Source organism: Camelus ferus, chromosome 23, assembly GCF_009834535.1.
Source record: "Camelus ferus isolate YT-003-E chromosome 23, BCGSAC_Cfer_1.0, whole genome shotgun sequence".
In the NCBI taxonomy this organism is placed as follows: Eukaryota; Metazoa; Chordata; class Mammalia; order Artiodactyla; family Camelidae; genus Camelus; species Camelus ferus.
Genome location: NC_045718.1, coordinates 24907485 through 24929814, shown reverse-complemented (window position 1 = coordinate 24929814; position 22330 = coordinate 24907485). Strand labels below are relative to the sequence as shown.

The 22330-nt window shown below is 39.5% G+C and overlaps 2 protein-coding genes across 5 annotated transcripts in view; one reads left to right on the top strand and one right to left on the bottom strand.

Annotated features, from left to right (window-relative positions):
- Positions 1 to 22330, top strand: part of SWT1 (SWT1 RNA endoribonuclease homolog) — a 153233-nt gene that overhangs the window by 85637 nt on the left and 45266 nt on the right. The window lies entirely within an intron of this gene.
- On the bottom strand, positions 1448 to 21917 carry IVNS1ABP (influenza virus NS1A binding protein). Of its 4 annotated transcripts, none has more exons than XM_032466485.1 (16): positions 21542 to 21917; positions 15373 to 15594; positions 14455 to 14583; positions 14087 to 14256; positions 13881 to 13956; positions 12598 to 12771; positions 12046 to 12171; positions 10579 to 10686; positions 9978 to 10073; positions 6533 to 6662; positions 6078 to 6302; positions 5482 to 5603; positions 5259 to 5385; positions 5041 to 5172; positions 4751 to 4924; positions 1448 to 3388 (listed from the first exon to the last, which is right to left on the bottom strand). In XM_032466485.1, the coding sequence occupies exons 3-16, from the start codon at positions 14563 to 14565 to the stop codon at positions 3135 to 3137; spliced, it is 2025 nt and encodes a 674-aa protein (XP_032322376.1). In that variant the 5' UTR covers positions 14566 to 14583; positions 15373 to 15594; positions 21542 to 21917; the 3' UTR covers positions 1448 to 3134. The 4 variants fall into 4 exon arrangements, with proteins under 4 accessions (XP_032322376.1, XP_032322378.1, XP_032322377.1 ...); XM_032466487.1 differs by having other exon boundaries at positions 9993 to 10073; XM_032466486.1 differs by lacking the exon at positions 21542 to 21917 and adding an exon at positions 20737 to 20875.

Here is a 22330-nt window from a genome sequence, read left to right as displayed (position 1 = left end):
CTGCCATTACATTTGGTAGATGCCTTCTAATTTACTCTTAACCTTAACTGCTGGACATTTCAGTTCATCTCTTAAAGTTCATTCTCTCATTCAGTAAAGTTTGGTATTCTGCATGTGCCCTTTTTCCAGGCTGAAATTATGTATTAGTCCCATTGTTCAGTCTGAGCAAATGTGTAGCCTTCTATTCAGACCTATGCTCTTTTTAGATTCTTTCATCTCTACAAGCTGTCAATCCTGTATATACCCAGCTTAATAACTGAGATTTTGCTTCTCACCCTTTTTCAACTTCCAGTAAAGCAGGGAGCTGTTATCAGTGAAGCTTAAATATTTTGCTGGCTGTTGTGCTAGTGAGTTAAAGAACCCGTGACATGCATTTGAGTACATCCTTCTCTTTATAAACTCTACCTGTTGCTCAATGTATCATTATTATAATTTTTAAGGTTGTTGAGAAGCTTCTGGTCTTATAATGAAGAAAACTGGGGCTGCACAGTAATTCCTGTGCAGATGATTTATTTAATAGGTCTCCTGTTTATAGGACCAAATTTGTGGCTTGGCTTTACTAAGTATTTGGGGTTCATATATTAGATTCATATATTGGTGTTTCCTTCTTTTTCATCCAGTTAGTTTACCTTGTATCTTAAGTCTCATTCAATGAAAGACTGCTTCAAATCCTCTTTTTGGGGGGGGGGGGGCAAAGTAGGATACAAACAAATGACTAACACTGTAGAGACTGAGTTTTCTGTGACTCATAACTTGAGTTGCAGAAATCTCCTGTAGGGACTCCTTCTCTTTTGCCTGTTTCAGTGTTAAGAATTCTGAGGCCCGGAGAGATTGCAGGGCGCACACCTAAGCGAGGACTCCAGCACTAGTCATACTCCCAAATCCATGGTTTCTCCCCGAAATAGGGTTATGTAAGGAATTCTAAAACATGCTGAGAATGATAAGGTACGTAAGACATACTAGAAGCCCCAAATCAAAAGCCTACCTTGAAAGTCACAATAAAGGAAAACCCATGCCTGATTATAACCATTTGTTTTGTTAATTCAAACAGTGTTTTATAGTTTTGCTACTGTTTTAAGAATCTGGTATGTTTAATGCATTGTGAGAATTGATTGCAAAAGTGGGAAATACTAAGATCAGTTCTAAACAATTTCAAAACCCATACTGGTTAAAAGAAATTTTTTTTAATTATGCTGAGGCTATGCCATTTTCTTCTTTCCTCAAGAAAACATGTACCTTTTACAATGTAGATAAACACAACAACTGGTCACTGAACACTGTTGTCTTTTTCCTCTATGGAAACTTCATATATGCTTCATAAGCATAATTTTAGCGACCAGACTACCTGTTTGGCATTAACGGTAGCAGAGGAAAATCTCTGACCCAAAGTGTTCCCACATATTATTTCTTCATTAAGCATGTTACTTAGGAACTGAGATTTCAAGGATTTTACTTTGAATTCCCCACTAAAGTTTATTTCTTTGTGCTAAATAGAACATATACAGATCCATTTTAAAAACAGTCATCATATTAGGCAAATTCAAATCTGCCAACCTTGTTTTAGTCCAGAACCAAACCAGTGATAAATAGAGTCAGGAACTACGCAGCCACCAGGCAAACTGATTTCCTTTCTTGCTGGTTCTCAGTGGAACAGATCAGTGAAAATAAGGTATCAAAATACCTGTGCAATATTTGGAGAAAATACCTAGTTTTCTTTCTAACCCAGGCTAGCCGCTGGCTAGCCATTGTCCTAGTTGACTCATTAGATTCTGTGTGCCTCTCTGTCTTCTCTGAGATTAAAAAAAAAGAAAAACAAACTTAACATCAGTCCTTACTTCAGATGTAAGATGCCAGGTAACTATCTTCCCACAAATACCTTAAACCTGTTGTTACTGAAAAAAAGTTTTTTTGCCCTCAAAACTTTTAGTAATGAATGAGTGACTACACAAACAACATTTGGATATTAATCGCCTGGTGCAAGGATCTCCTGCAACGTACCTTTAATGTGTTTGCATCAGCAGCAAGCATTAGGATGTTCTGATTCTGGCACCATAAGTTCTGTGTCCAGCACTACACATTAGATACCAAGTCACCACCCCAACCAATATTTATCCATATGAATAGAAAAACTGAACAAAAACATAGTTCTGATAAAGGCTGCATTCATAAACCCAATACAGTTTAATTCTTTTCACAATCAAGGCCTGCCACTTCTAAGATTGTTTTGTTAATGATAAATAAAAGTAAGAATTATTCAGAAGATAAAATACTTCACTGTTCTTTACTGTTGTATATATAATATTGAGCGTCTTGCTATATAAAATATATCCCCAAGAAGTCAAAATATTTAAAATTAGTATATCAAATAAAAATCATAGCTATGTTACTGTTCAGCAACTCCATTCAAATAAACATTGGTATAGCATTCTCAAAACAAAAAACACTGTAGCTGAGGCAAAAGCTTTGAAGTTTGTATTCTGGGCATATAGAACACCTCATTCTCCATCTTGCCACTCTGCTTCAGTAATTTGAATCTGCCACATTTTACTTGAACAAGTATAGCACTCTGCTGAGAATATAAAAAGTTACAAAAAGGCAGTCATAAAAGATTAAACCTTGGTAGGCATGTAAGCTTTCTTTTAATAAAAACAAAAATAGTTATTGTCATCTAGTTAAATAAGTCTCTTGTCATAGAGTGTTCCAGTTATTGAAAAAGGGCCCTTAAAAAATCCAACTGCCTGTATCTTAAAACCCTACCCTTCTTGCCCCACAGTACACACTTGAGGGAAGAGTCATTTAATGTGCAAATTGGCAAAACAAATGTGGAGGAGAGGGGACTTGTTGAAATGACGTGCCCAATCAATTCTTGGTTTATTCTTTTACAGTATCAACTTCCAAAAATTAAAATAACCAAAGTAGTCCTAAAAATACACAAAAACAGACCTTCATCTTTGCATTCCTTTCCCAATAAACACAAAAAGTATATACAGCATGTTTAATAATATGCAATATGCAAAAGCTCTGTGTTGCCGTCAGCAACATCTATACCCACCCACCCTCCTTATTCACAAGTGTACTTCTACTAAACACAATTACATCACTAAGCCTGTTAGTTTGAAAGGGTCTTAAATTTGTTAAAAATGGAAAATCTTTGTATAGGGGCTCCACTCATTTGTCTCAAGGTTGTAGACTTCCACTGTATTCAGAAATTCATTGCCATCAAATCCTCCCACTGCATAAATGGTGTTCCCTACGGTTGTGATGCCAGCATTGCTCCTCGGTGAAGTCATGTTTCCCATCATTTTCCACTCGTTTCTGGTTGGATCGTACATCTCCACACAGCTGATGGCATGAGAGCCATCAAAGCCGCCACCTACAAACAGCTTTCCTAAAAGAGAAAAGAGAAGGTAAATCTAGAGGTTATGGAAGAAAAGCCTCTAAATTTGTCTTTTGCCAAAAATTAGTGGTTCTTAGTAGAAAAGCCTGTTCATTTTGTCAAAAAGTACTTGTTAAATGCCTATCAGTGTGGCAAGCACTCTCTAGAAGCTGAGGATACAGATGGAATAAAATTGATAAAACCCATTCGAACATGTAAATCAGGCAATTTAAAGGAAGGGGGATACCGTCTAACTCAAGTGTCATCCTCACAACAGTTCTATGTGGTGGTCGCTCTTACTGCCATTTCCCAGACGAGGAAATGAGGAACAAAGCAGCTGGACAGCTCGCCTACAGGCACAGCTAGCAAACAGGGAGCCAGAATAGCTCTGTGCACTGGGAGTTTTGTATTAATCCAGGGCATGAGGGTTAAGATTCAAAAGAAGTTACAGGAAAGCAGGTTTCAGGTAAGTGAACATTTTCTAGAGCTTTCCAACTATAAAAAATGATTTTGGTACAGAAGTTTCCTCTTGGAAATAGACTGAGCTATGACTATTTTTAGATATGTATATGCAGGGCAGTTAATTTAAATTATTTTCAAACAGCTAAAATGCTAGCATTAAATACTCTGTAGCTTAGGAAAAAACTCTTATTATGAATTCTCAAATTCATTATGCCACTTAGCCTGCCTGCATCTATGTACTTGTAAGAGAACTGATACGGCTCACAGCAGGCCGAGGGCTGCAGGCCAGTAGGCTGCTTGCTGGCATGTTTACACACGTAGGCTTTGACCAGCTGAGCCACAAGTTTACTAAGATTCTGCTTTGCTCCAAAAACAAGTCTAACTAAAATCGTTATTGTAATTACATAAATAAAAAAATAGATGTAAAAAGAAAGCTGTGTCTGTATAAAACTAAATTTAATGATTTGGAAAGACTTGTTAACATAGTCAGACTTTTGCTTCCAATTAGGCATGAAGTAGACCAACAATGAGAAAAGACTAGCTATTTAGATGATTTCCATTTCTTCTGTTTTACAAAGCAAGTTCTTAAAATTCTTGCTGTAAAGAAACAAACTCAAACTCCAAGATGATACACTGTGAATATGATTTATGGAAGAAAATGACTTAGAACTTCATTCTGTGAACCCATCTAGAGACTGGTGAATATATTTATGTTATATATCAACTACTAAGTCTGATTAGAAAAGACATTTCTAAAAGACAAATCACTAATCCTCCCAGCGTCAAGAAAGATGGCTGCTTCTGAATTCTTAATTATACAAGTGCAGAGTTACCATGAACATTCTCCTGGAATTCTTTGGAATAAAATCTTGCCACAACCTGCTCCCCAACTCTGCAAATCTCAACACTCACCCCCAAGGACAGCTACTCCAGCTCCTCGCCTGGCCACGTTCATGGATGCAATTAAAGTCCAGGTGTTATTTTCAGGATTGTAACGTTCTACTGTGTTCAGACAATTCCAAGACTCTGCGCCTCCGATTATGTATAAATAACCACCAAGCTCACAGACTGCAGACTGATGTCTACCTATAAAATCAAGTCAAATCAAAATTGTTACTGTATCTCCCGTAACTGTAAGTGTGCACTACACATTCCAGTGATTCAAAGGTCTTAAAAAAAAAAAGAAAGAAAAGAAAACTTACGAATGTTAAGAGGAGCACAGCTTGTCCATGACTTTGTTACAGGATCAAATACATCACAATTTTTCAGTCCTTTTTGACCATATGGATCTGAGCCACCAACGATGTATAATTTCCCATTCAGAGCACATACTCCTATGTGAGTATAAAATAAAGTTATAAATTGATAACTTAATTATCATATTTGAATGCTGATTATCTCAGCAGAAAAGTATTATTACCTGCATTACAACGGTTAGTTCTCAATTCAGGAACAGGAGTCCAGTCATCTATGTTTGGATCATACATCTCTCCACAACTCAGGTCATCTGAGTGGCCATTCGATCCACCCACCACATAGAGCTGGCCCTACACCAAAAGTGAGAGATCAGCATTTCTGCCATCCTGAAGTTATTAGAAAAAGCCAAGTGTGTGCTGCTGCTTCCTGCAGCATAATGCACTTACCATGAGTACGGCCATTTGAAATCGGGCTCTTGGTGTTCTCATGGGAGCAAGAAATGACCAATGATCTGTATGTGGGTCATAGCATTCAACTGTTCGAAGACACTCTTCTCTGTTATAGCCACCTGGTAAAAGAACCACATAGAGTTATGTTTGAAATATTAACTGGACCAGGGTTTCTGGTCCAGAATAGTTTAAGTAAGCTGCACAAATGAGAAAAAGAATTTTTTATCTACAAATAATAAGGCCCGGTTAGTTGATGTTTTAAGTAAGAGCTTGTAATAGCTGAATGACAACATTATCAGTGTAAGCAAATTGCACTTGTCTTGGCTTGAAAATTAGGAAAGAACAATTTATCCACTTTATACTTTTTAATTAAAGAAATCAGAGACAGACATTAACTTGAAGGCTAGGCAATGTAACAGTACTGACTTTTTATTTCTGTCTTCTTTGAATGAGGTAAAGTGGAATGCCATGGAAGAAGGCATATCAAACTCGGTCTTCCAAAGTGTGCATGTCACAAGCAAGCATACATGTCCACTTAGAAGTTCACCAGGTGAATGACAGATAAGATAAGTCATTCATCCTTGTACTCTTACCTGCAGCTATGAGTTTGCCATTCATCTCTGCTGTCCCCAGGCCAGATCGTGCGTACTGCATCGGAGACATGGGCTTTTCTATTAGCTCATCTGGTTGCATCTCAAAGCTTAAACTTTTAATGAGTTTTGGAGTGCTTGTTGGTGAGCTCTGTGGGCTATTTCGCCCATGAAGGAAAATGACACAGAATATACCATCCAGCACAGCCAGGCACAAGTAAGTGTTATCTGTAAGCACAAGAGTTCTATGTTTAAATATGCAATTCTTATTACTTCTGGTTGCTGTGTGATCCTGAATTGGACTCCAGATTCCAGACAAGGACGACCTGCTACTGTTTTCCAAATTTAGTTGCTTCTGAGCTTTTTCCTCAACTTAAAAGTATTATATGGTTCCACTTAAAACTCCTTCTTAAAAAAGAAATGAATTGAAAATAATCTGACAAGTGAATTACACTTACTTGAAGTCTTTTCCGAAGCAATGATTTTCCACTCATGCTTAGGGCTTTGCACTGTGGCATTTGGAGAAGAGAGACATCCAATGGAACTGCTACTTATCTGCTTATGGCCATTCTCACGTGGTGGCTTTTTCTGCAAAATCAAAAGGCAGCTACAGAAACCTAGCCAAAGACCACACCTGGTGTACCTTTGCTCCTGAGCTATTCCACAACACTGAAAAAACACTCAGTACCCTTCACCTATGCGTGACGTTTACAGCACACCTAGTTAACACAAACCACCACCTTCCAACTGACAGACATCACTTCCATCTCCACTTAATAAGGAAACAACTACACCTAGCCTGGTCAAGAAAAAGCTCAAATTCACCAATTAAAAAAACATGTTGTGGATCAAGTATCAGAATACTCAAGGAAGGAAAAAGAGGAACCTCCCCTCATCATCCACATAAGCTCACACAGTCTTTATATTAAGTATAGAGTCTTCCAAAATATGTTATAAATCTAAAATGGCATGAATTAACTGAGAGAATACGTTTAACCCACTATCTCCAAAAAAATGCCGAACTTAACTAAATCATATATACTGGTATCCTTCGTACAATGCCAGCAAAAACTGAGCAGACATATATCCATCCAGTCTCTCTGAAAGTTATTTTATAGGAAAAAAGTAGCAATTACAAGAAATATTTAAAAGTTTATTTCTTTAGGATTACCTTAAAGGTATTATAGAGTGGTTTTCTAGACAAATAAAACATTGAAACACAAAAGTAAAAAATGGTAATCAGAAGTGAATGCAGCAATAATACTAAAAGAACCAAACATTCATAAAAGAATACTCAGGAACACTAAAAGAAGGAGAAATGGGCAAAGTTGCAAATTTTCAAATGATTGTAAGATTACATCGTGTCCTCATGTATGAGTTCCCTTTGATGGGTTTCTTCTAATTGCTTTAGCCCTCGACATGTCCAAAGATATGATCACGGGGAATTAGAAGAGTCAAGACTAACCCTGATAGGAACTGCTGACTGAAAAGGTACCACCCCCAGTACCTGGCCAAGTCTGCTCACCTACTTACTTTGGTCCCTGGGGCCTGAGTCACATAGGTAGGTAGGATCTCTAGTGGAAATTGCTATTTTCTAGTGGAAGAAAAAGTCCATGTAACAACAGAGAAAAAGATTTGGTAGCTACTTGAAGTTGTGAAAAAAACATCAAGTTTGGTGTGGGCAATTCAGCAAGTGTGGTTACAAAATATGTAGGCTATTCTGAAAAAAGGCAGAGAATGTACCATGCTAATGGTTATCACTAAATTCCATTTAGACATTTATTATGTGTCTAGGTATTAGTAGGCACTTTATTCACATCATCTCTCTTAACTCAGTAAGGGCAATATTACCTATCCACTTTATAGATAAAAACATTGAAAATCAGAGAAGATACGCATTGCTTAAGGCAATACAAGTAATACAGAGACTAGGAATTCTACAGCCACTCTTTTATGCTGACAGTCTGTGTCTTCTGCTACTAGGAATTACAGGTACGTAAAACCCTATCCCAACCTGTGGGAAGAAGGGATTCAAAGCAACACAAATTCAGATGCTTACATTAAGAGCTTCTACTGCAGTAAGAAAACTGTTCTGATGCACAGACTATGTAATTGAGAGAATATTAATGTGAAAGAGAAAAGCACAGTGACAAGGAAGACCACTCAGTGTTATGTAACCAACAAGCCGTACATGGAAAAGCTGGTCACCTCCTTTATATTCCTTCTAGGACATTTCAAACCTAATTCTTTACTCTCCTTTATCTTCAAACTTTCCCATATTGACTTGTAACACTCAGCTCACCCACAGGCCCTCACTTTCTTTGCCTCTGACCCCCCGGGGGCGTCCTGGTGGCTCTTTCATTTTCGGCCACCATCACTTTTCAAGCTAAGGGTTCCTTAACCTTAATACTCTTTGGAAACTATACCCACTAAAGGTTACAAAACGGCTTCCTAAAAACCAGCGTAGAGGAGATATCCCTAACCTTTTACATGACCTCCTCGAGAATGATTTGACAAGGTCAACAATTCAGTCCTCCTTCAGAGTTTCTCCCACACTGTTAGCTAGCTCATACAACACAATTTGATTCTGATGGCTTCTTCTCAGTCTCTCTTCTTCTCCCTGAAGCCTAATGTGTCTCTTCATCCTTTTAATTTCATGACCTCTATTCAAGGCATTACCTTTGAACGAGTCATATGTCAGAATCCAAATCACCCTCAAAATTCTTCCTTTTCCTTCACTTTCCTCACCCAATCATGGATGACCTTTGTAACTATAAACATCTAGAGTCCATCCTTTCTCCTTCTTGTCCTTAGGTTAAGCCAGAAGCATTTTTTCACCTGAACTACTGCCTGTAACAGTCTACAAATTGGTCTCACAAACTTTAATCTACCCTTTGTACTTGGCCATAAAAATAGAAGGGATGATGCAATCACTTCGTAAAGTAAAAACAAAAACAAAAACAAAACAAAAAAACCACCACCAATCAGCTGGAATCCCACGATCCAGAGTGCTACCTGATAGTTAACCATCTGTCTAAAGTATGATTAATGGGCATACAGATGTCTGCTGTATGGAAATACCGTAATTCAACCAAGCTCCCTATTGCTGGACTACCACTCAGTTTTTCACTATTATTAAAGTTGTAAAATATATCTGTTCAGATCACTCTACTCCGTTTCCTAAAATTCTTTGAAAGTCCCCCATGTAAAGTATTAGTCTATAAAAATATATAAAGTATAAGCCCCAATCATATGATATATACCTACTTTCCCAGTCTTATGACCTGCAATTCCAAGAGTATCATCCTTGCACAGGTATCCTTTGCTACCTGACACACTTCTGTCCGCTATGCAAACTCTTCTAAATTTTCAGACTGCTCAAACATCACCTCCTTCATGAAATTTCCCTAGTATTTCTCCTTTTGGCTCAACCATGCCTTCCCCTTAATGTCTTTTGCAGATAATTCTTATGTCTGTTTTGTTTTACCTACCCCTGTATGGTCCTGAAAGCTGAAACCGTCCCTTACACACTTTGGTCCCTCATATCTAACATCATGGCCAGCCACTTACCAGGCACTCAACCTCCCCTTGCTCAAAGAGTACTTTAAAAAACCGTCAACTTCAGATGTTTAGCGGTAAGAGGGGAAGTATCCCCAATGTTCAAAATGCAAAACATGAACAAAATTCTCAACTAAGTCAGACCCAAAAACTTCTTGTGAAAATATAATATTCAGCCACTGCTGACACAGAATACCTGATAGTATCACCAAACAAGTTATTTCTGATTCTATCATTTCCCTTCTAATAAAGGAAAATACCGGCTATGTTGGGTCAACTCAGCCTACTTTGTGGTTTACCCCTCACAAATGCAATGCTGAGCTAAAGGCCAGACAGAATACCTACTATATGACCACATACATAAATTTCAAACATAGGCAAACTAATGTAATGCTTCGGAAGTCCAGATAATGTTTCCTCTGGGGTAGTCTGGGGCAGCGCCTGAGAAGAGGCAAGAAGGAAGGCTTCAGGATGCTAGAAATCCCTTAACCCAGGGAGTGTTTAAAACGGTGGGTTCACTATGTGACACTTCTGATTTGTACACTTTTCTCTCTGTTATTTATCCATAAACTAAAAAGGCTTATACCTGAGACTTTTTAAAAAACTGGGTCTAACAGCCATTCTCGTTTAAATTATATTTTGTAATCTAACCAAAATAACAAATAATTTCTATGTTGCTTCATCTTACTGACATCCTTATGACTTGTAAATCCTATTTTATTGAGGAAAAAATCTAAATGGGGTTTCCTAATTTGTATTAAATTTCTTTTTATGTGGCAAAAATGGTAGCAATGTTAAAATATGCCTGTTTCCTCCCACAAATGTTTCTGTTCAGTTATACCAATGAAGTTCTTCCACTTTCCTTTATTAAAGGAAAATCTCAGTATACTATAAAATGCTCTAATCAAATTTTAACCTGAGGTTACCTCAGATGTGCAATGTGTACCTGCACAAACTGAATGTGGTCATCATCACTGCCAAACACCTCAGCCTGTCCATCTAGTAGGTTCCCATCAAGCAGCTTGTGATCAGCTGAGTAGTACAAGGTTTGAACCTGCAAAACAGCAACAGAACACCCATGTGGCTACTGTCTCCATGGCCACTCCACTAGTATGCAGATCACAAAAACGCCTCAAGGTAACCTCCAGTGTGCTTCTTGCGCTTCCTGACATCTTACTCTGGCAGGATCCCGAAGTAAAGAAAATCATGGTGGTAAAAATTTAAAAAAACAAAAATAATTTACAGAATCTTCGAATACTGGCTGAAGAGTCCTTGGCTTGGTTGGCTTGAAAGAAATCTTCATTTTTTCATAGCTTCTATGATACAGCATTAAGAAGAAAAGGCACTAGAGTGCGATATGTAGGCTCTTAAAGAATATACAGATTTACAAGAAAATACGGAATGTGGTTTACACCTTGAAGGTAAGTGGTCTGATGCACATAAACATATTTCTGTCTTGTAGGCAATGTCAATAAAAGCAGATAAAAAAACAAATACAAAAATTCAAACAAGCTATAGAGATACTTCCCTTAACAGATGCAAACACATGGCTAATGCATCTGATTTTCAAGTGGGAAACCACACAGAATTTAAAGGTCATCTGTTAGCCTTTTTAGAGCATAAGGATAACCGTGATTTTAAAGGACTAACAGGTTTGGTGAGCCTTTAGTGGATATGAAAGGCTTAAGTGGAGGGATAAACTCCACTGCTCCATCTGCATACGCTTGATTCCCACCATTTCTCCGTCAATTTGTCTCTTGCGTATTTTTGAAAAGGTAGCCCAAGTTAAGTGAGTGACTGCATGTATGAACAACACCATTGAAAAACACAGAGCTTTCAAGATAAGAATCCTGTAAAGGAGTAAACACCATTAAATCATCATCGTTCTCTGCCCACAGCGGGTTTTTCTTAGGAGAACTGGGGCAGGACTGCTGCTTCTTTACGTGTCAATACACTTGAGGTTTCTTCTTGTGTCTTCAGTCGTGGGTATCCTAGTTTTGTTAATAAACCTATGGGGAGATAAATCAATGGGGAGGAACAACCATTAGAAGCTTTTACCTACTTGTCAAATTTAAAGCAAAAACCTGTGAAGAAAAATTAAGAATCTACAGAAAATTTCAGTACCACCTCCCATTTCTAAAGCAAATTACATGCTACTTTAAAGAAAGTTAACAGCACATAATAAGCAAAGAAATAAAAAAAAAAAAAAAAAAAAAAAGAAAAGCAGAAGACCAAACTGAACAGTTCATTCAGCTCACCTGGACACCCCCCCTGTTTCTCAGCTTAGGGGTACCTATAGCAAAATTTAAATTCTTTAGGGTCATGGTTATAAAATAAAAGTGAAAGGGAATCCTTCATGTTATAGCAAAAATAATCCTTAAAACTGTTGAATCCCATTTACTTTAAAACTAACCTCTTCCATCAGCTCTTCCAGACTGTCTCCATTCTCCCAGATGCTACGCTGCACCCAGTTGATTACCTTTGTATACAATTTGCCATTGCTGGGCAAGCAAACATTATCTTCGAGCATTACCTCCAACTGGAGTTGGGGAAAAACAAAGACACATGGATCGGTGTTAAGCCTCTAATTCTCAATTTCATTATAAAGCTGTCATAGATGCCTAATTGTACTCCACACATTTACTCTAATTTGTAAGGAAACCAGTAGGAGGAGGAGAAAGAGGAAGAAGAAGAGGAAGAGGAAGAAGAAGAAGAGGAGGAAGAGGAAGAAGAAGAAGAGAAGAGGAAGAAGAGGAAGAGAGGGGGAGGAGAAGAAGAAGAAAATAAATGGAGGCAGAAAACCACTACAACTGATAACAGTAACAATATCATTGCAATGTTTTATCTTTTCCGTAACCATTACTCACTTGCTTGAAACACAGACAAAGATTATGTGCCTGGAACTAAGTAGTGTATATCTCTTCATAGATTTAACCCTTAAATCTTTAATCTTTCTAGAGTTTACCTTTAGCCGTGGAAGTTTAAGAAATTCCTCCTCTTCTGAAATTTGTAACAAATGCTCCTGAATATAAGCATCAACCTTATTCAGCAAACGGGAGTCTCCCATACAACTTGCAAAGTTTCGGTAAGAGATGCAGCTGGTAACATCCATTCTAGATAGTAAATAATCACCACAAACCTTGGAAAAGAAATACACGAGTGCCAACATTTACATATATTTTATTTAACAAATATTTAATACTTAATGCGTAAGTGCAATGTGAAGAAATAAAGAAATGAATGATAAATAAAAAATCACTGACTTATTAGAACGAGTTTAACAGTGAGAAGAATACAAGTATATAAACAATAAACATCAAAGTATGACACACAAATGTGTTTAAGTTGTTTAAGTAAAAATGCAACAAACTAAATTGGTATAATGCACATGAAATGTCCAGACAAGTATTTCCAACTAGAACGATTAGATAAGGCTTCATAAAGGCAAAATCTGAACTGGGCTCTGCAGGAGAGATGATGTTGAATGCAGACAGGGACTAGGGAAGATGCTGCAATAATTAAGTTTGGCTAGAATAAAAGATAACAAAATCAGGAGATAATTTTGGAAGATTAGCAACTATATGAGAGCCTGGAATGCTAGCCTGAGAGATACGTGCTGTAGCCAGAGGAGTGACATTAGAAGAGGGGCTAAGAAACTTTTCCTTAAAGTGCCAGATGTTAAGTATTTTAGGCTTTTGGGCCATACTTTCTCACAACTACTCAACTCTGTCACTGCAGGTGGAAAGCAGCCACAGCCCGTATGAAAGCTGTGTTGCAATAAAGCTATAAAAACAGGCAGCTGGCTTGAGGCTTGCAGTTTACTCACTCCCACATTGGAGGATTAAATGCTTTTCTTCCTATGAATTATTAAGTACTTTTCAATGGCACTCAATTCTAGCAGGAATACTTTTAAAGAGGAACCAGGAAGTGTAAGAAAACAGAGAACTGAGGGTATGTTACATGATTAACCGAGGAAAACAAGACTATTTTAATTCATGCTCTCAGAGACTGACATAGACACCTGCCAGAGAAGACTATTGGAAGAGCAAGATTTTAGCTCAAATTATCTGAGATGAAGTGTGATCTTGCTGTGTTGCTATAGCTCAACAGTTAAAATTACATACATATTCAGTTCTCTATGGGAAAAAAGGGACATCTGCAAGTTCCTGAGACTGACAGATGTCTTATGACAAACTAATCATATAAAATGGTAACAGTACTCCCAGTGCATGGCGTCTGGTACTCTACCTGCTTTACTCGGTCCATCTTGAGTTTTTTGGCCGCAGAATAAACATCTTTGACTAATTCCTTATCGGCTTTCAACCTATTGGAAAAAAGGTTCTTTATCATTTATCATACCAAGGCCTTAAAACACATACTTAATTGGAATAAATTGAGAGATGTGGAATTTCCCGATGCCATTGCCATTATATGATGTACTTAAAAGAACTTACTGAGCAGTGTAGGCATAATTCAGCAAGACTTCAACAGCTTCTGGATTGAGATCATCAAACTTAACATGAGAAACTCGATGAGGATCACTGTCACTATTAAAGATTTCAAATAAATAAGGACTGCAGCAGGCCAGGACTGCTCTGTGTGCCAACATCTCATGGCCACAGACCTGGAATACAAGGAATTCAAATTAGGAACATTGTGAACTATGTATTTCTCTAGCTAATTACCACATCATATCCTTTATTTTACATTTCTAGGTAAATCATTCTTTTTAAAACTTGTTTCATTAAGAGCAAATCCAAGAACTTAAGGTTTTTAATAACAAAAGATCAATTCTGTAAGTTTCCAAGTAAGTTTTAAATACCTGAAGTCGAACATCACAGAACTGGCCGCTTTTTCTCAGAGCATTTAATTTGGCAACTGAAGACTCAATGAAGTTTTCATCTTCAAACATTAAGTATCCATTGGGAATCATTTTTCCTTATAAATTTGGCTACAGGGCATAAAGAAAAAATTTTTTTTACTTATGAATGGTGAGTTTTTAAAAATATTTTAAAGAGTAACACAGTATCTTTAATTTTCAAATTCCATCCTATCAACAACACATAAAAATTTTATCACACAAAAACATTGCTAAAACACCAAGGCTGAATGTCCAGGCCTTTGTACCCCTATACTTTGGTCATAAGTCTTTTTAAGGATTTATAAATAGTAATTATGGATCCTAGCAATTTTGGTCAGGTTTCCATTCCTATCAGCACATTCACTGTAAAGGGAAAACAAACATAAACCCAGCCCTGCCCAAACCCATACAACGAGCAACCTCCAAGTCTGGAAGGACGTGAGGTGGTCACCACACATAGATTCCTTGGATTTGGGCTGTGATCATTCCTTTACTCACAAATGACACAAACTGATATTTAAGACTAACTTAAATTCTCTTCTTTTTGCAGGTTTCATATATTCTAAACCACTTGTCTCATACAAATACATGATGGAAATGTATGTTCTTTAAAAACTTTTCCATTTCACCTTTTCCTGCCAATAAATGACCAATGGCTACACAAAATGCATCATTAAAAAGCGGTAACATTAGATTTCAGTTTGAAGTAACTGACTTATTTAAATTCAAAGGAGTTTATAGGAAGGAAAAATATACGAAAAAAAAATTTCTACAAATGATTATTGACTTCTCTGCCTTTTAGAGAAATTATGAAAGGATGTTAATGTACTTGGCAGTCTTCAAGAAAAAATGTGCACTGGGCACGGAATATTCACTTACCTACTATCTTGGTGAGTAAAGTATATCTAGGACGTTTTAAATAATCCAAGGACAAGGGAAACTCAGAACTCTGTCAAGGTGTGAAGACAGGTGGTTGAAGTGAAGGCAGAGGTGTCTTAAGCTCTAATGGCAATTCCAAAACTATCAGGCTTGAAAATGATGTAATCAAGTCCTTTAAAGCTATAGACACGAATTTCTTCTGTGATAATCATGCATCATAATCTGTAACAATGACAAATTTTAGACATTCAGAATAATCAAAGACCGTCACTGATCTAGGTAGATCAGATCATGCCAAGTCCTGATCTTGAAAACACTTTGAAGTCAATGGCACAATACAGAAAATAACACGAAAGCAATTAGACATAAACATTTTTATTCAACCTGCAACTACTCAGATGATTAAAAAAAAAATCCTTCCCAGGAAAGCAGGAGCTAGTAACTTTTACCATTTAAATGAGATATTCAAGCACAGAATTAGAGAACAAATATAAATACTGGTTAACTCTAATATGCTTTACTATTAGATTCTGAATAGTATACAAACATGTGATCTGTCTGTTTTACCAGCCAGCAAACCACCTTTGGGCATTATTCCCAGACACGTATACAATGTTACAGCAAACCAGAAATACTGTTTCCCAAAATGTACTCTGCACGTCCCAGCTTCTGTACCTGTGTTCAAGTTGTTTTCTTTCCTTGGAATACCCTTAACCCAGCCTCTGCCAGATGAAATCTTACCTCCATAGAGCCCCTGCCAAATCCCCTCAACTGAGTAGTTGTTTCTTCCTGCCCTCCACACACTGAACCCTCTCTGAAAGTGTGTATGTGTGATCTTCCAGCTAGTCTGTTCTGGGCTGTGTACCTGCTTAGCTTCCTTGATTCAAGGTCTCTTGAAGGCAGAGCCTCTGTCTTTTTTATCTCTGTATCCTTCCCATCTATCAAAACAACTAGCCTAGAAACCTGAATATAAAGATGAGTAATTTGTTGAAATGAACTTAAAAAAAAAAAAAAAAGGAAAATACTAATGCCTGTGCTTTGTATGATCATTTTTCTCATATAGAGTTACTACCACTTTGGTTCAAATCCAGTCTTCAAGGTAATCACATTTAATCCTCCAAACTACTCTTTCCTCCCTCATTCTCACATGTCATCAACTCTAAGTGTCAAAGTCAGATGGTTCTTGTTTCTTAATCACCTGAACTGGCATTGCACCACTAGTTTAGCAAACCAGAATTAAGTAATAATTTGAAAGATTTGCATACTTTTTAAAATGGACATCTTAAAATCACCTGGATTTTCCTTATACATAAATTAAACTCACAATTTTAAATCTAACACTTATGTTAACATGAATAATCCCTTAACCCAGGACCCACTGAAAGCAGTCCAGTTCTAGTTTAACCAATTATTAAGTTTAATACACGCACAATCTGTAAGACAGCGGTATCCCATGCCTTTATTGGTTTCTCCATAGCTTAGGTTTTATTTCAAGGAAACCTGAGTATTCTGACTTAGGTTGGGATTGTTGTCAATGCTTACTCCTGCAATGAAACTACATCATACCATTATATAACTCTGATTTCCTCTGTTCTACCCTTGCATCTAGATTAGTTAATTCAGCTTTTCTTAATATACCAGTTCTAACAAAACAAATGTTTTCCAAGTAACACAATTCTATGTACAGAGAACACACTACCCTAAAACCTGCAAACATCTTCAGCCAAGACCTAGCTCAAGTTAGGAAAATCTATGCAAGGGTGAAAGGAGGAGAACCCTTTATGGAAATACTGTTGGATGTGATTAAAACGTGCCCTTCGGAAAACCAAAAACGTATGGAGATTAAACTTTCACCAGTTTTATTCAGCATTTATTTGTAAACTAGTCTTAATCTAACCAAGAATAATGCATCTGTTTATACAGGCAGACCATGTTTTATTGTGCTTCGCAGATACTGCATGTTCTTGTTTGTTTTTAACAAATTGAAGGTTTGTGGCAACCCTGTGTTGTCAGATAGATGGTCAGCATTTTTTAGCAACAAAATACTTTAAAATCAAGGTATGTATTTTTTTTTTTTGATTCTTATTTTTAACTGAAGTAGAATTAGTTTATAATATTGGTTTCAGGTACACAGCAAAGTGATTCAGTTATGTATGTATGTTGTTTTTAGAGATGTAATGTTTTGGATACCTAGTAGACTACAGTATAGTGTAAACATTAACTTCTATATGTACTGAGAAAATTCATGTGACTTGCTTTATTGCAGCGGTCTGGAACCAAAACCACAGTATCACCGAAGCATGCTTGTATTGATAAATTGAAAGTTCTATCTTAACTTTATTTAGGGAAAAAGGTAACAGCCACCCCCCCCACCCCCCGCTGGTTAAAATCACTTTAGTTCTTTGAAAGAAAATACTGGAGAATCTTTGGAGCAACTCTTAAAGGCATACAAATTTGTACAATATTATTAGTTTTACAACAGAGTGAGTTCCACTACGTAAGTATCGGATGATTTTCTAGTACAGCAAGGTCTTAGTATAAACCTCCCCTAAAGAGGTTAATGTCTCCCGATCAGTACAGTCCCACTTGATTTTAAAAGCGAGCCCAAGCCCACTTGACACTGAAATTAATTCAGTAAACTTACTTTATTAATTACTGTCCTCATATACTGTATGTCCCTACTCTCATCCACCCCCAAGCTGGAGGAGATCACATCAACTTCTGCCTGCAAAACCATGTCTTTCAAAGTTCACATTCACTCTCACTAAAGTTAGCATGGGCAAAGCGAGAGTTTTAAACCATTCCGAAAGTTCGGAGAAGATGTCTGGCCCGTGAAACTCAAGTTCAATAACTGGTGGAATAAAAATGTGGAGAATTTTTTTTATCTTTTGAAAAGCCAAACCAAAAGCCGCAACAACCCATGGTTTTATAGAAGTATAAAATGTAGATTTTATTTGATATTTTAAATACACATTCAACCTACCCACTTTTAAATTAAAACTGAGGTCAAATGCAATATACTCTTGTAAAAATACTTAATATGGCCAGTGCAAAAGGGAAATAGAAAACTCATGAGTAATTAAACTGCTTTAGTAAAACCCAGAAGTCCCCATGTTACTGCACAGCCCCACAAAAGATGAGCTGAACTGAAACACAATTCAACAAGTCTTATCAGAGAACTATAAAAAAGGTAGGCACAATATGACCTTCGAGTAGATTCTTCTCGAGCCTTGAATAAGAGCAAGATAAAACATTATCATCAAACTTCCAAAGCATCCTTAAAACCTCAAGGCAAATTACAAGTATTATTTAAGCTTCAAGGTAATCTTTTGAGAGTAGCCAACTCACACAAAATAGCAATTAACTCCCATTTTTAAAGGACGTACTTTATAATAATACAAAGTCAATCTTTTTAAAACCAGAAGGTATAAATTCCCAATATCTGAAACCATCCATCTGTATCAAAACTCACCAAACTCAGTCACTCGCTCCATGCTTTTTAACCTCATTGTTCTGTAATTCTTTCATCCCACAAACATTTATGGCTCCAAACATATGCCAGGCACAATTTGTAACGGGATGCTCATAACACAGTGGAGTTAACTCCATTCCCCAGCTTTGAACACTCCACAAATCAATCAGAAAGACAGATGAACCAAGCCAAGTGGTGACAATATTCCAGCAAAAGGGAGAAGGATACGAAGGCCCATAGTCCAGAAACTGCAGCTCTCTGAGTTTCAGTGGATTGTAGTTTGCAAGATGCACACGGTAAACAGTAGGGGAGGCAGTAAGAGAGATCAGTACTGAGGTTTAAACAATGTTGGAGAGCAGAATAGGATTTTAGCACGAGGCATAGGACACTAGCAGAAATGTGGGGGACCATCTGAATGACTGAGTAAAATATGGATGCCAGGAAATTAACGAAAGATATTATACACTCTTGATTACCCTAAAGCAGTAAGGATATTTTAGCGTGATATCAAAATGAGTATCAAAATTAGAATTCCCCAAAGCGTGACAGAGTCATTTTTAGTTTGCTACATGCTGAAAATTAAGAAGGAAAAGAGGAATCTGCTTTGGGAACATTACAAGGCTGAGGTACCTGTTGGGCATTCACGTTGATACCAAAAGTGTAGGGATACCGAACTAGGTATAGGTTTAGAAAATCATTTATAAGGTGATAACTGAAGTTTACAAATGAACTTAAGCGTGTGTTTTCGGTGGTTCTAACAAAAATTCAGAAATAACTTCCTTATTTGCCAGTTCCTCCATTTACACCCTCTCATGCTGCAGGGTACGAGGATCCCCAACCTTCTTGCAGATTTGACTATACAATCATACTGCTGAAAAGTCAATGAAATGACTTTTAGGGGTACCCCTTCTTAATATCAATGATTAAGACAATTCGCCAACAGGAAAACATTTTACATTAAAAAAAATTATTTGCAAGACATTCAATTGCCACCTAACTATTCTTCAAGCAAGAAAAACCAAACCCTACTCCAAAGTAAGTAACCAAAAAGACTACTTTAAAATTAAAACCAAAACCTGGAATGCTTTGTTCTGAGGGATTCCCCCCAAAAGTTAGAAAAACACAACTACAAATTAACATAAATTAAGAAATTACTATTTATTAATCATCAAGGGATATCATCTTTTAGGAAAATACAAAGGAAAAGCATTCTGTATCTCTTTTAGGTCAGTGGCTCTAGTCCAGTTTTAACTCCAGCTACCAAATTATAGATATTTGACAAGTACCCTGGCAGGTGGCATTATACTATTACACTATTCTCAATCCAATTTTAAGTAGTTAGTGTATGCCTCCTCTCCAGATATGCAAATAACAACTGCTCCTTCAGCATCTTTCAGACAGAAGTTTCAGCAGGATTACGCCTAGAGCTATTCATCAGTATTTCGTCATCCTTAAACCAACCTCCAGTATTAGAATTATTAAAAGAAAATGCGGTCGCTGGTAGTTTAGTCCATGCTGTACTTGTGGACCTGTTTATAGTAGTACTAAGCTTACAGAGTTGTGGTTCACTACTGGACAGAAGATCGCCACACACAAGTCCTCAAAGAACAGCTTAATGCCTGGGTGTTCTAATCCTCCATCACTGGCAATAGACGTTAGGAAACAAATATGAACCCTTTGGCCATCTGATTTCTACTTACTAGTTTTGAAACGTCAGCGGTCTCAAACATGTACTGGGGAAAAAGTAAATCTATTTCTGAAGTGTTTGCGGTTCAAGTTTCCTTACGTTCACGTTCACCCCTCAATGATACTGCATGATACCCTCCTACCATCAAGAGCATATAACCTGAGTCCCTTTCCAAGATAAGCAGAAAGACGGAAAAAAAGCAAACCTCTCTGCCGACTTCTTCTGTAAAAAAGTGGCAAGCGCCCCAGAGTCCGTCCGGAGAGCCCTCAGCCCCAGGCCTTCATCCCCGCGCGGCCGGGCCGGCGCCCACTCTGAAGACTGGGAGGCAAGGCGCCCAGCGTCTGCACACCCCCGCCCGGGATTGGCCGGGGCCGCAGTCATTCAGCGCCGACACGTCAGGGCAGTCGCTCCCTCCCTCCTCCCGCCCCCTTCTCCCCGCGCTTGGCAAGAAAAGCGGGCAACGTGGAGCGGGAACAAAGGACCCCGCGGCCCACGGCGATCAGGGGCGCGATGCCACCCTACCCTCTGCCCAGGGTACCGATGGTTCGATGGTTCCCCGCCCACACGCGCCGGGTCCTGAGAGGGCTCAACGATTAGAGTCCGGACCCCGGGCAGACCCCCACGCTAAGCGTCGGTTCCTGACAGCAGGAACGGAGGCTCCCGCGCCCTCCTTCCGGGAGGACATCCCTGGCCCGCGGCGTCTTGGCCCAAGCCCCCGAGGACCCCTCCAGCAAAAACTTCTCGATGCTCCCTCCCCGTTTCCGCGGCCCCAGGGCTCTCCGAGGCGGCCCGCATCCGCCCTCGGCCACCAACGCGACCAGGCAGCCACAGCAGCGCCGGGAGCGCGGGCCCCGCGCGGCGCCGGCGGAGACTTGGGGCTTCCTCCCCCCGGGACCCAGACACCGCCCCGCGCCTCCCACCCCGTCCCCGGACGCCCGCGCCATCCCCCAGCTGGGAGTCCCGCCGCGCCCTCTTCCTCCTCCACCGTCGGTGGAACCAGCGCGTATTACCTGGTTCATCTCTGAAGAGATGGAAAAACTCATCTCTGGAGCTTCAACGGGGAGCAGGAGGAAGCGGGCGGGAATCGGCCCAACGGAAAGCGCCTCGAGGCCGCGGAGGGGGTACGACCGAGCAGAGGGGACGAGCGCACAGTCCGCGCAGGCTGCGAGGAGGGGAGCGCCACCGGGGTTTCGCGGGGACTCGCTCGCCGGCCCTGCCCTGCCGAAGCCGCAGGACCCAGCAGCTCCGAGCGACCGACCTCCACGCGCGTCCCGCAGACACTGCCGCCGCCGCCCGCGCGCGCCGCACCCCCTCGCACGTCACCACGTGCGCCGCCGCCGCCGCAGCCGCCGGCGCCTCCCTGTCGCTTCCTGCCCGACTGCGTCGGCGAATGACCTGCGCGCACCCACAAAATCGCGCCCGCGGCCCCGCCCACCGCCGCCGCTCCGCCCTCCTCCGCCCTGTCCGCTTCTGCCCTGCGCCTCGCAACTAGGTCAATGCAAGGTGATCGCTGGGAGCAGGGCTGCCCCGGGCGCGCCTCCTCCTTATCGCCGCCGTCCCTCCTTGCCTCGACCCGCACCCTCTTTCCGCCCTTTCCGACTGTCCCGGGACTGGTCCCTCCAGCTGCCCTCACCTGTTCTGCCATCCCCTGGGGGCACAATAGCCTGAGAGATCACACTCGGGAGATTAGATTTCTCGGCGTCAAATGTGCACCCAGGCAGCCGCCCTAGACTGGAGCTGGCCGCAGCGGACTTAACGAGCCTGCAGCTGCCGGCCGGCCCTTACCTTTGCTGGGGCAA

Excerpts from the sequence above, each read along its gene's own strand:
- IVNS1ABP (XM_032466485.1), bottom strand. The coding sequence starts at position 14,565 with ATGATTCCCAATGGATACTTAATGTTTGAAGATGAAAACTTCATTGAG. Across the intron at positions 12,772-13,880 it reads AGATGGACCGAGTAAAGCAG|GTTTGTGGTGATTATTTACT; the intron begins GTAGAGTACCAG and ends TTCTTTTCCAAG. Across the intron at positions 5,386-5,481 it reads TTCAAATGGCCGTACTCATG|GGCCAGCTCTATGTGGTGGG; the intron begins GTAAGTGCATTA and ends CTTTTGGTGTAG.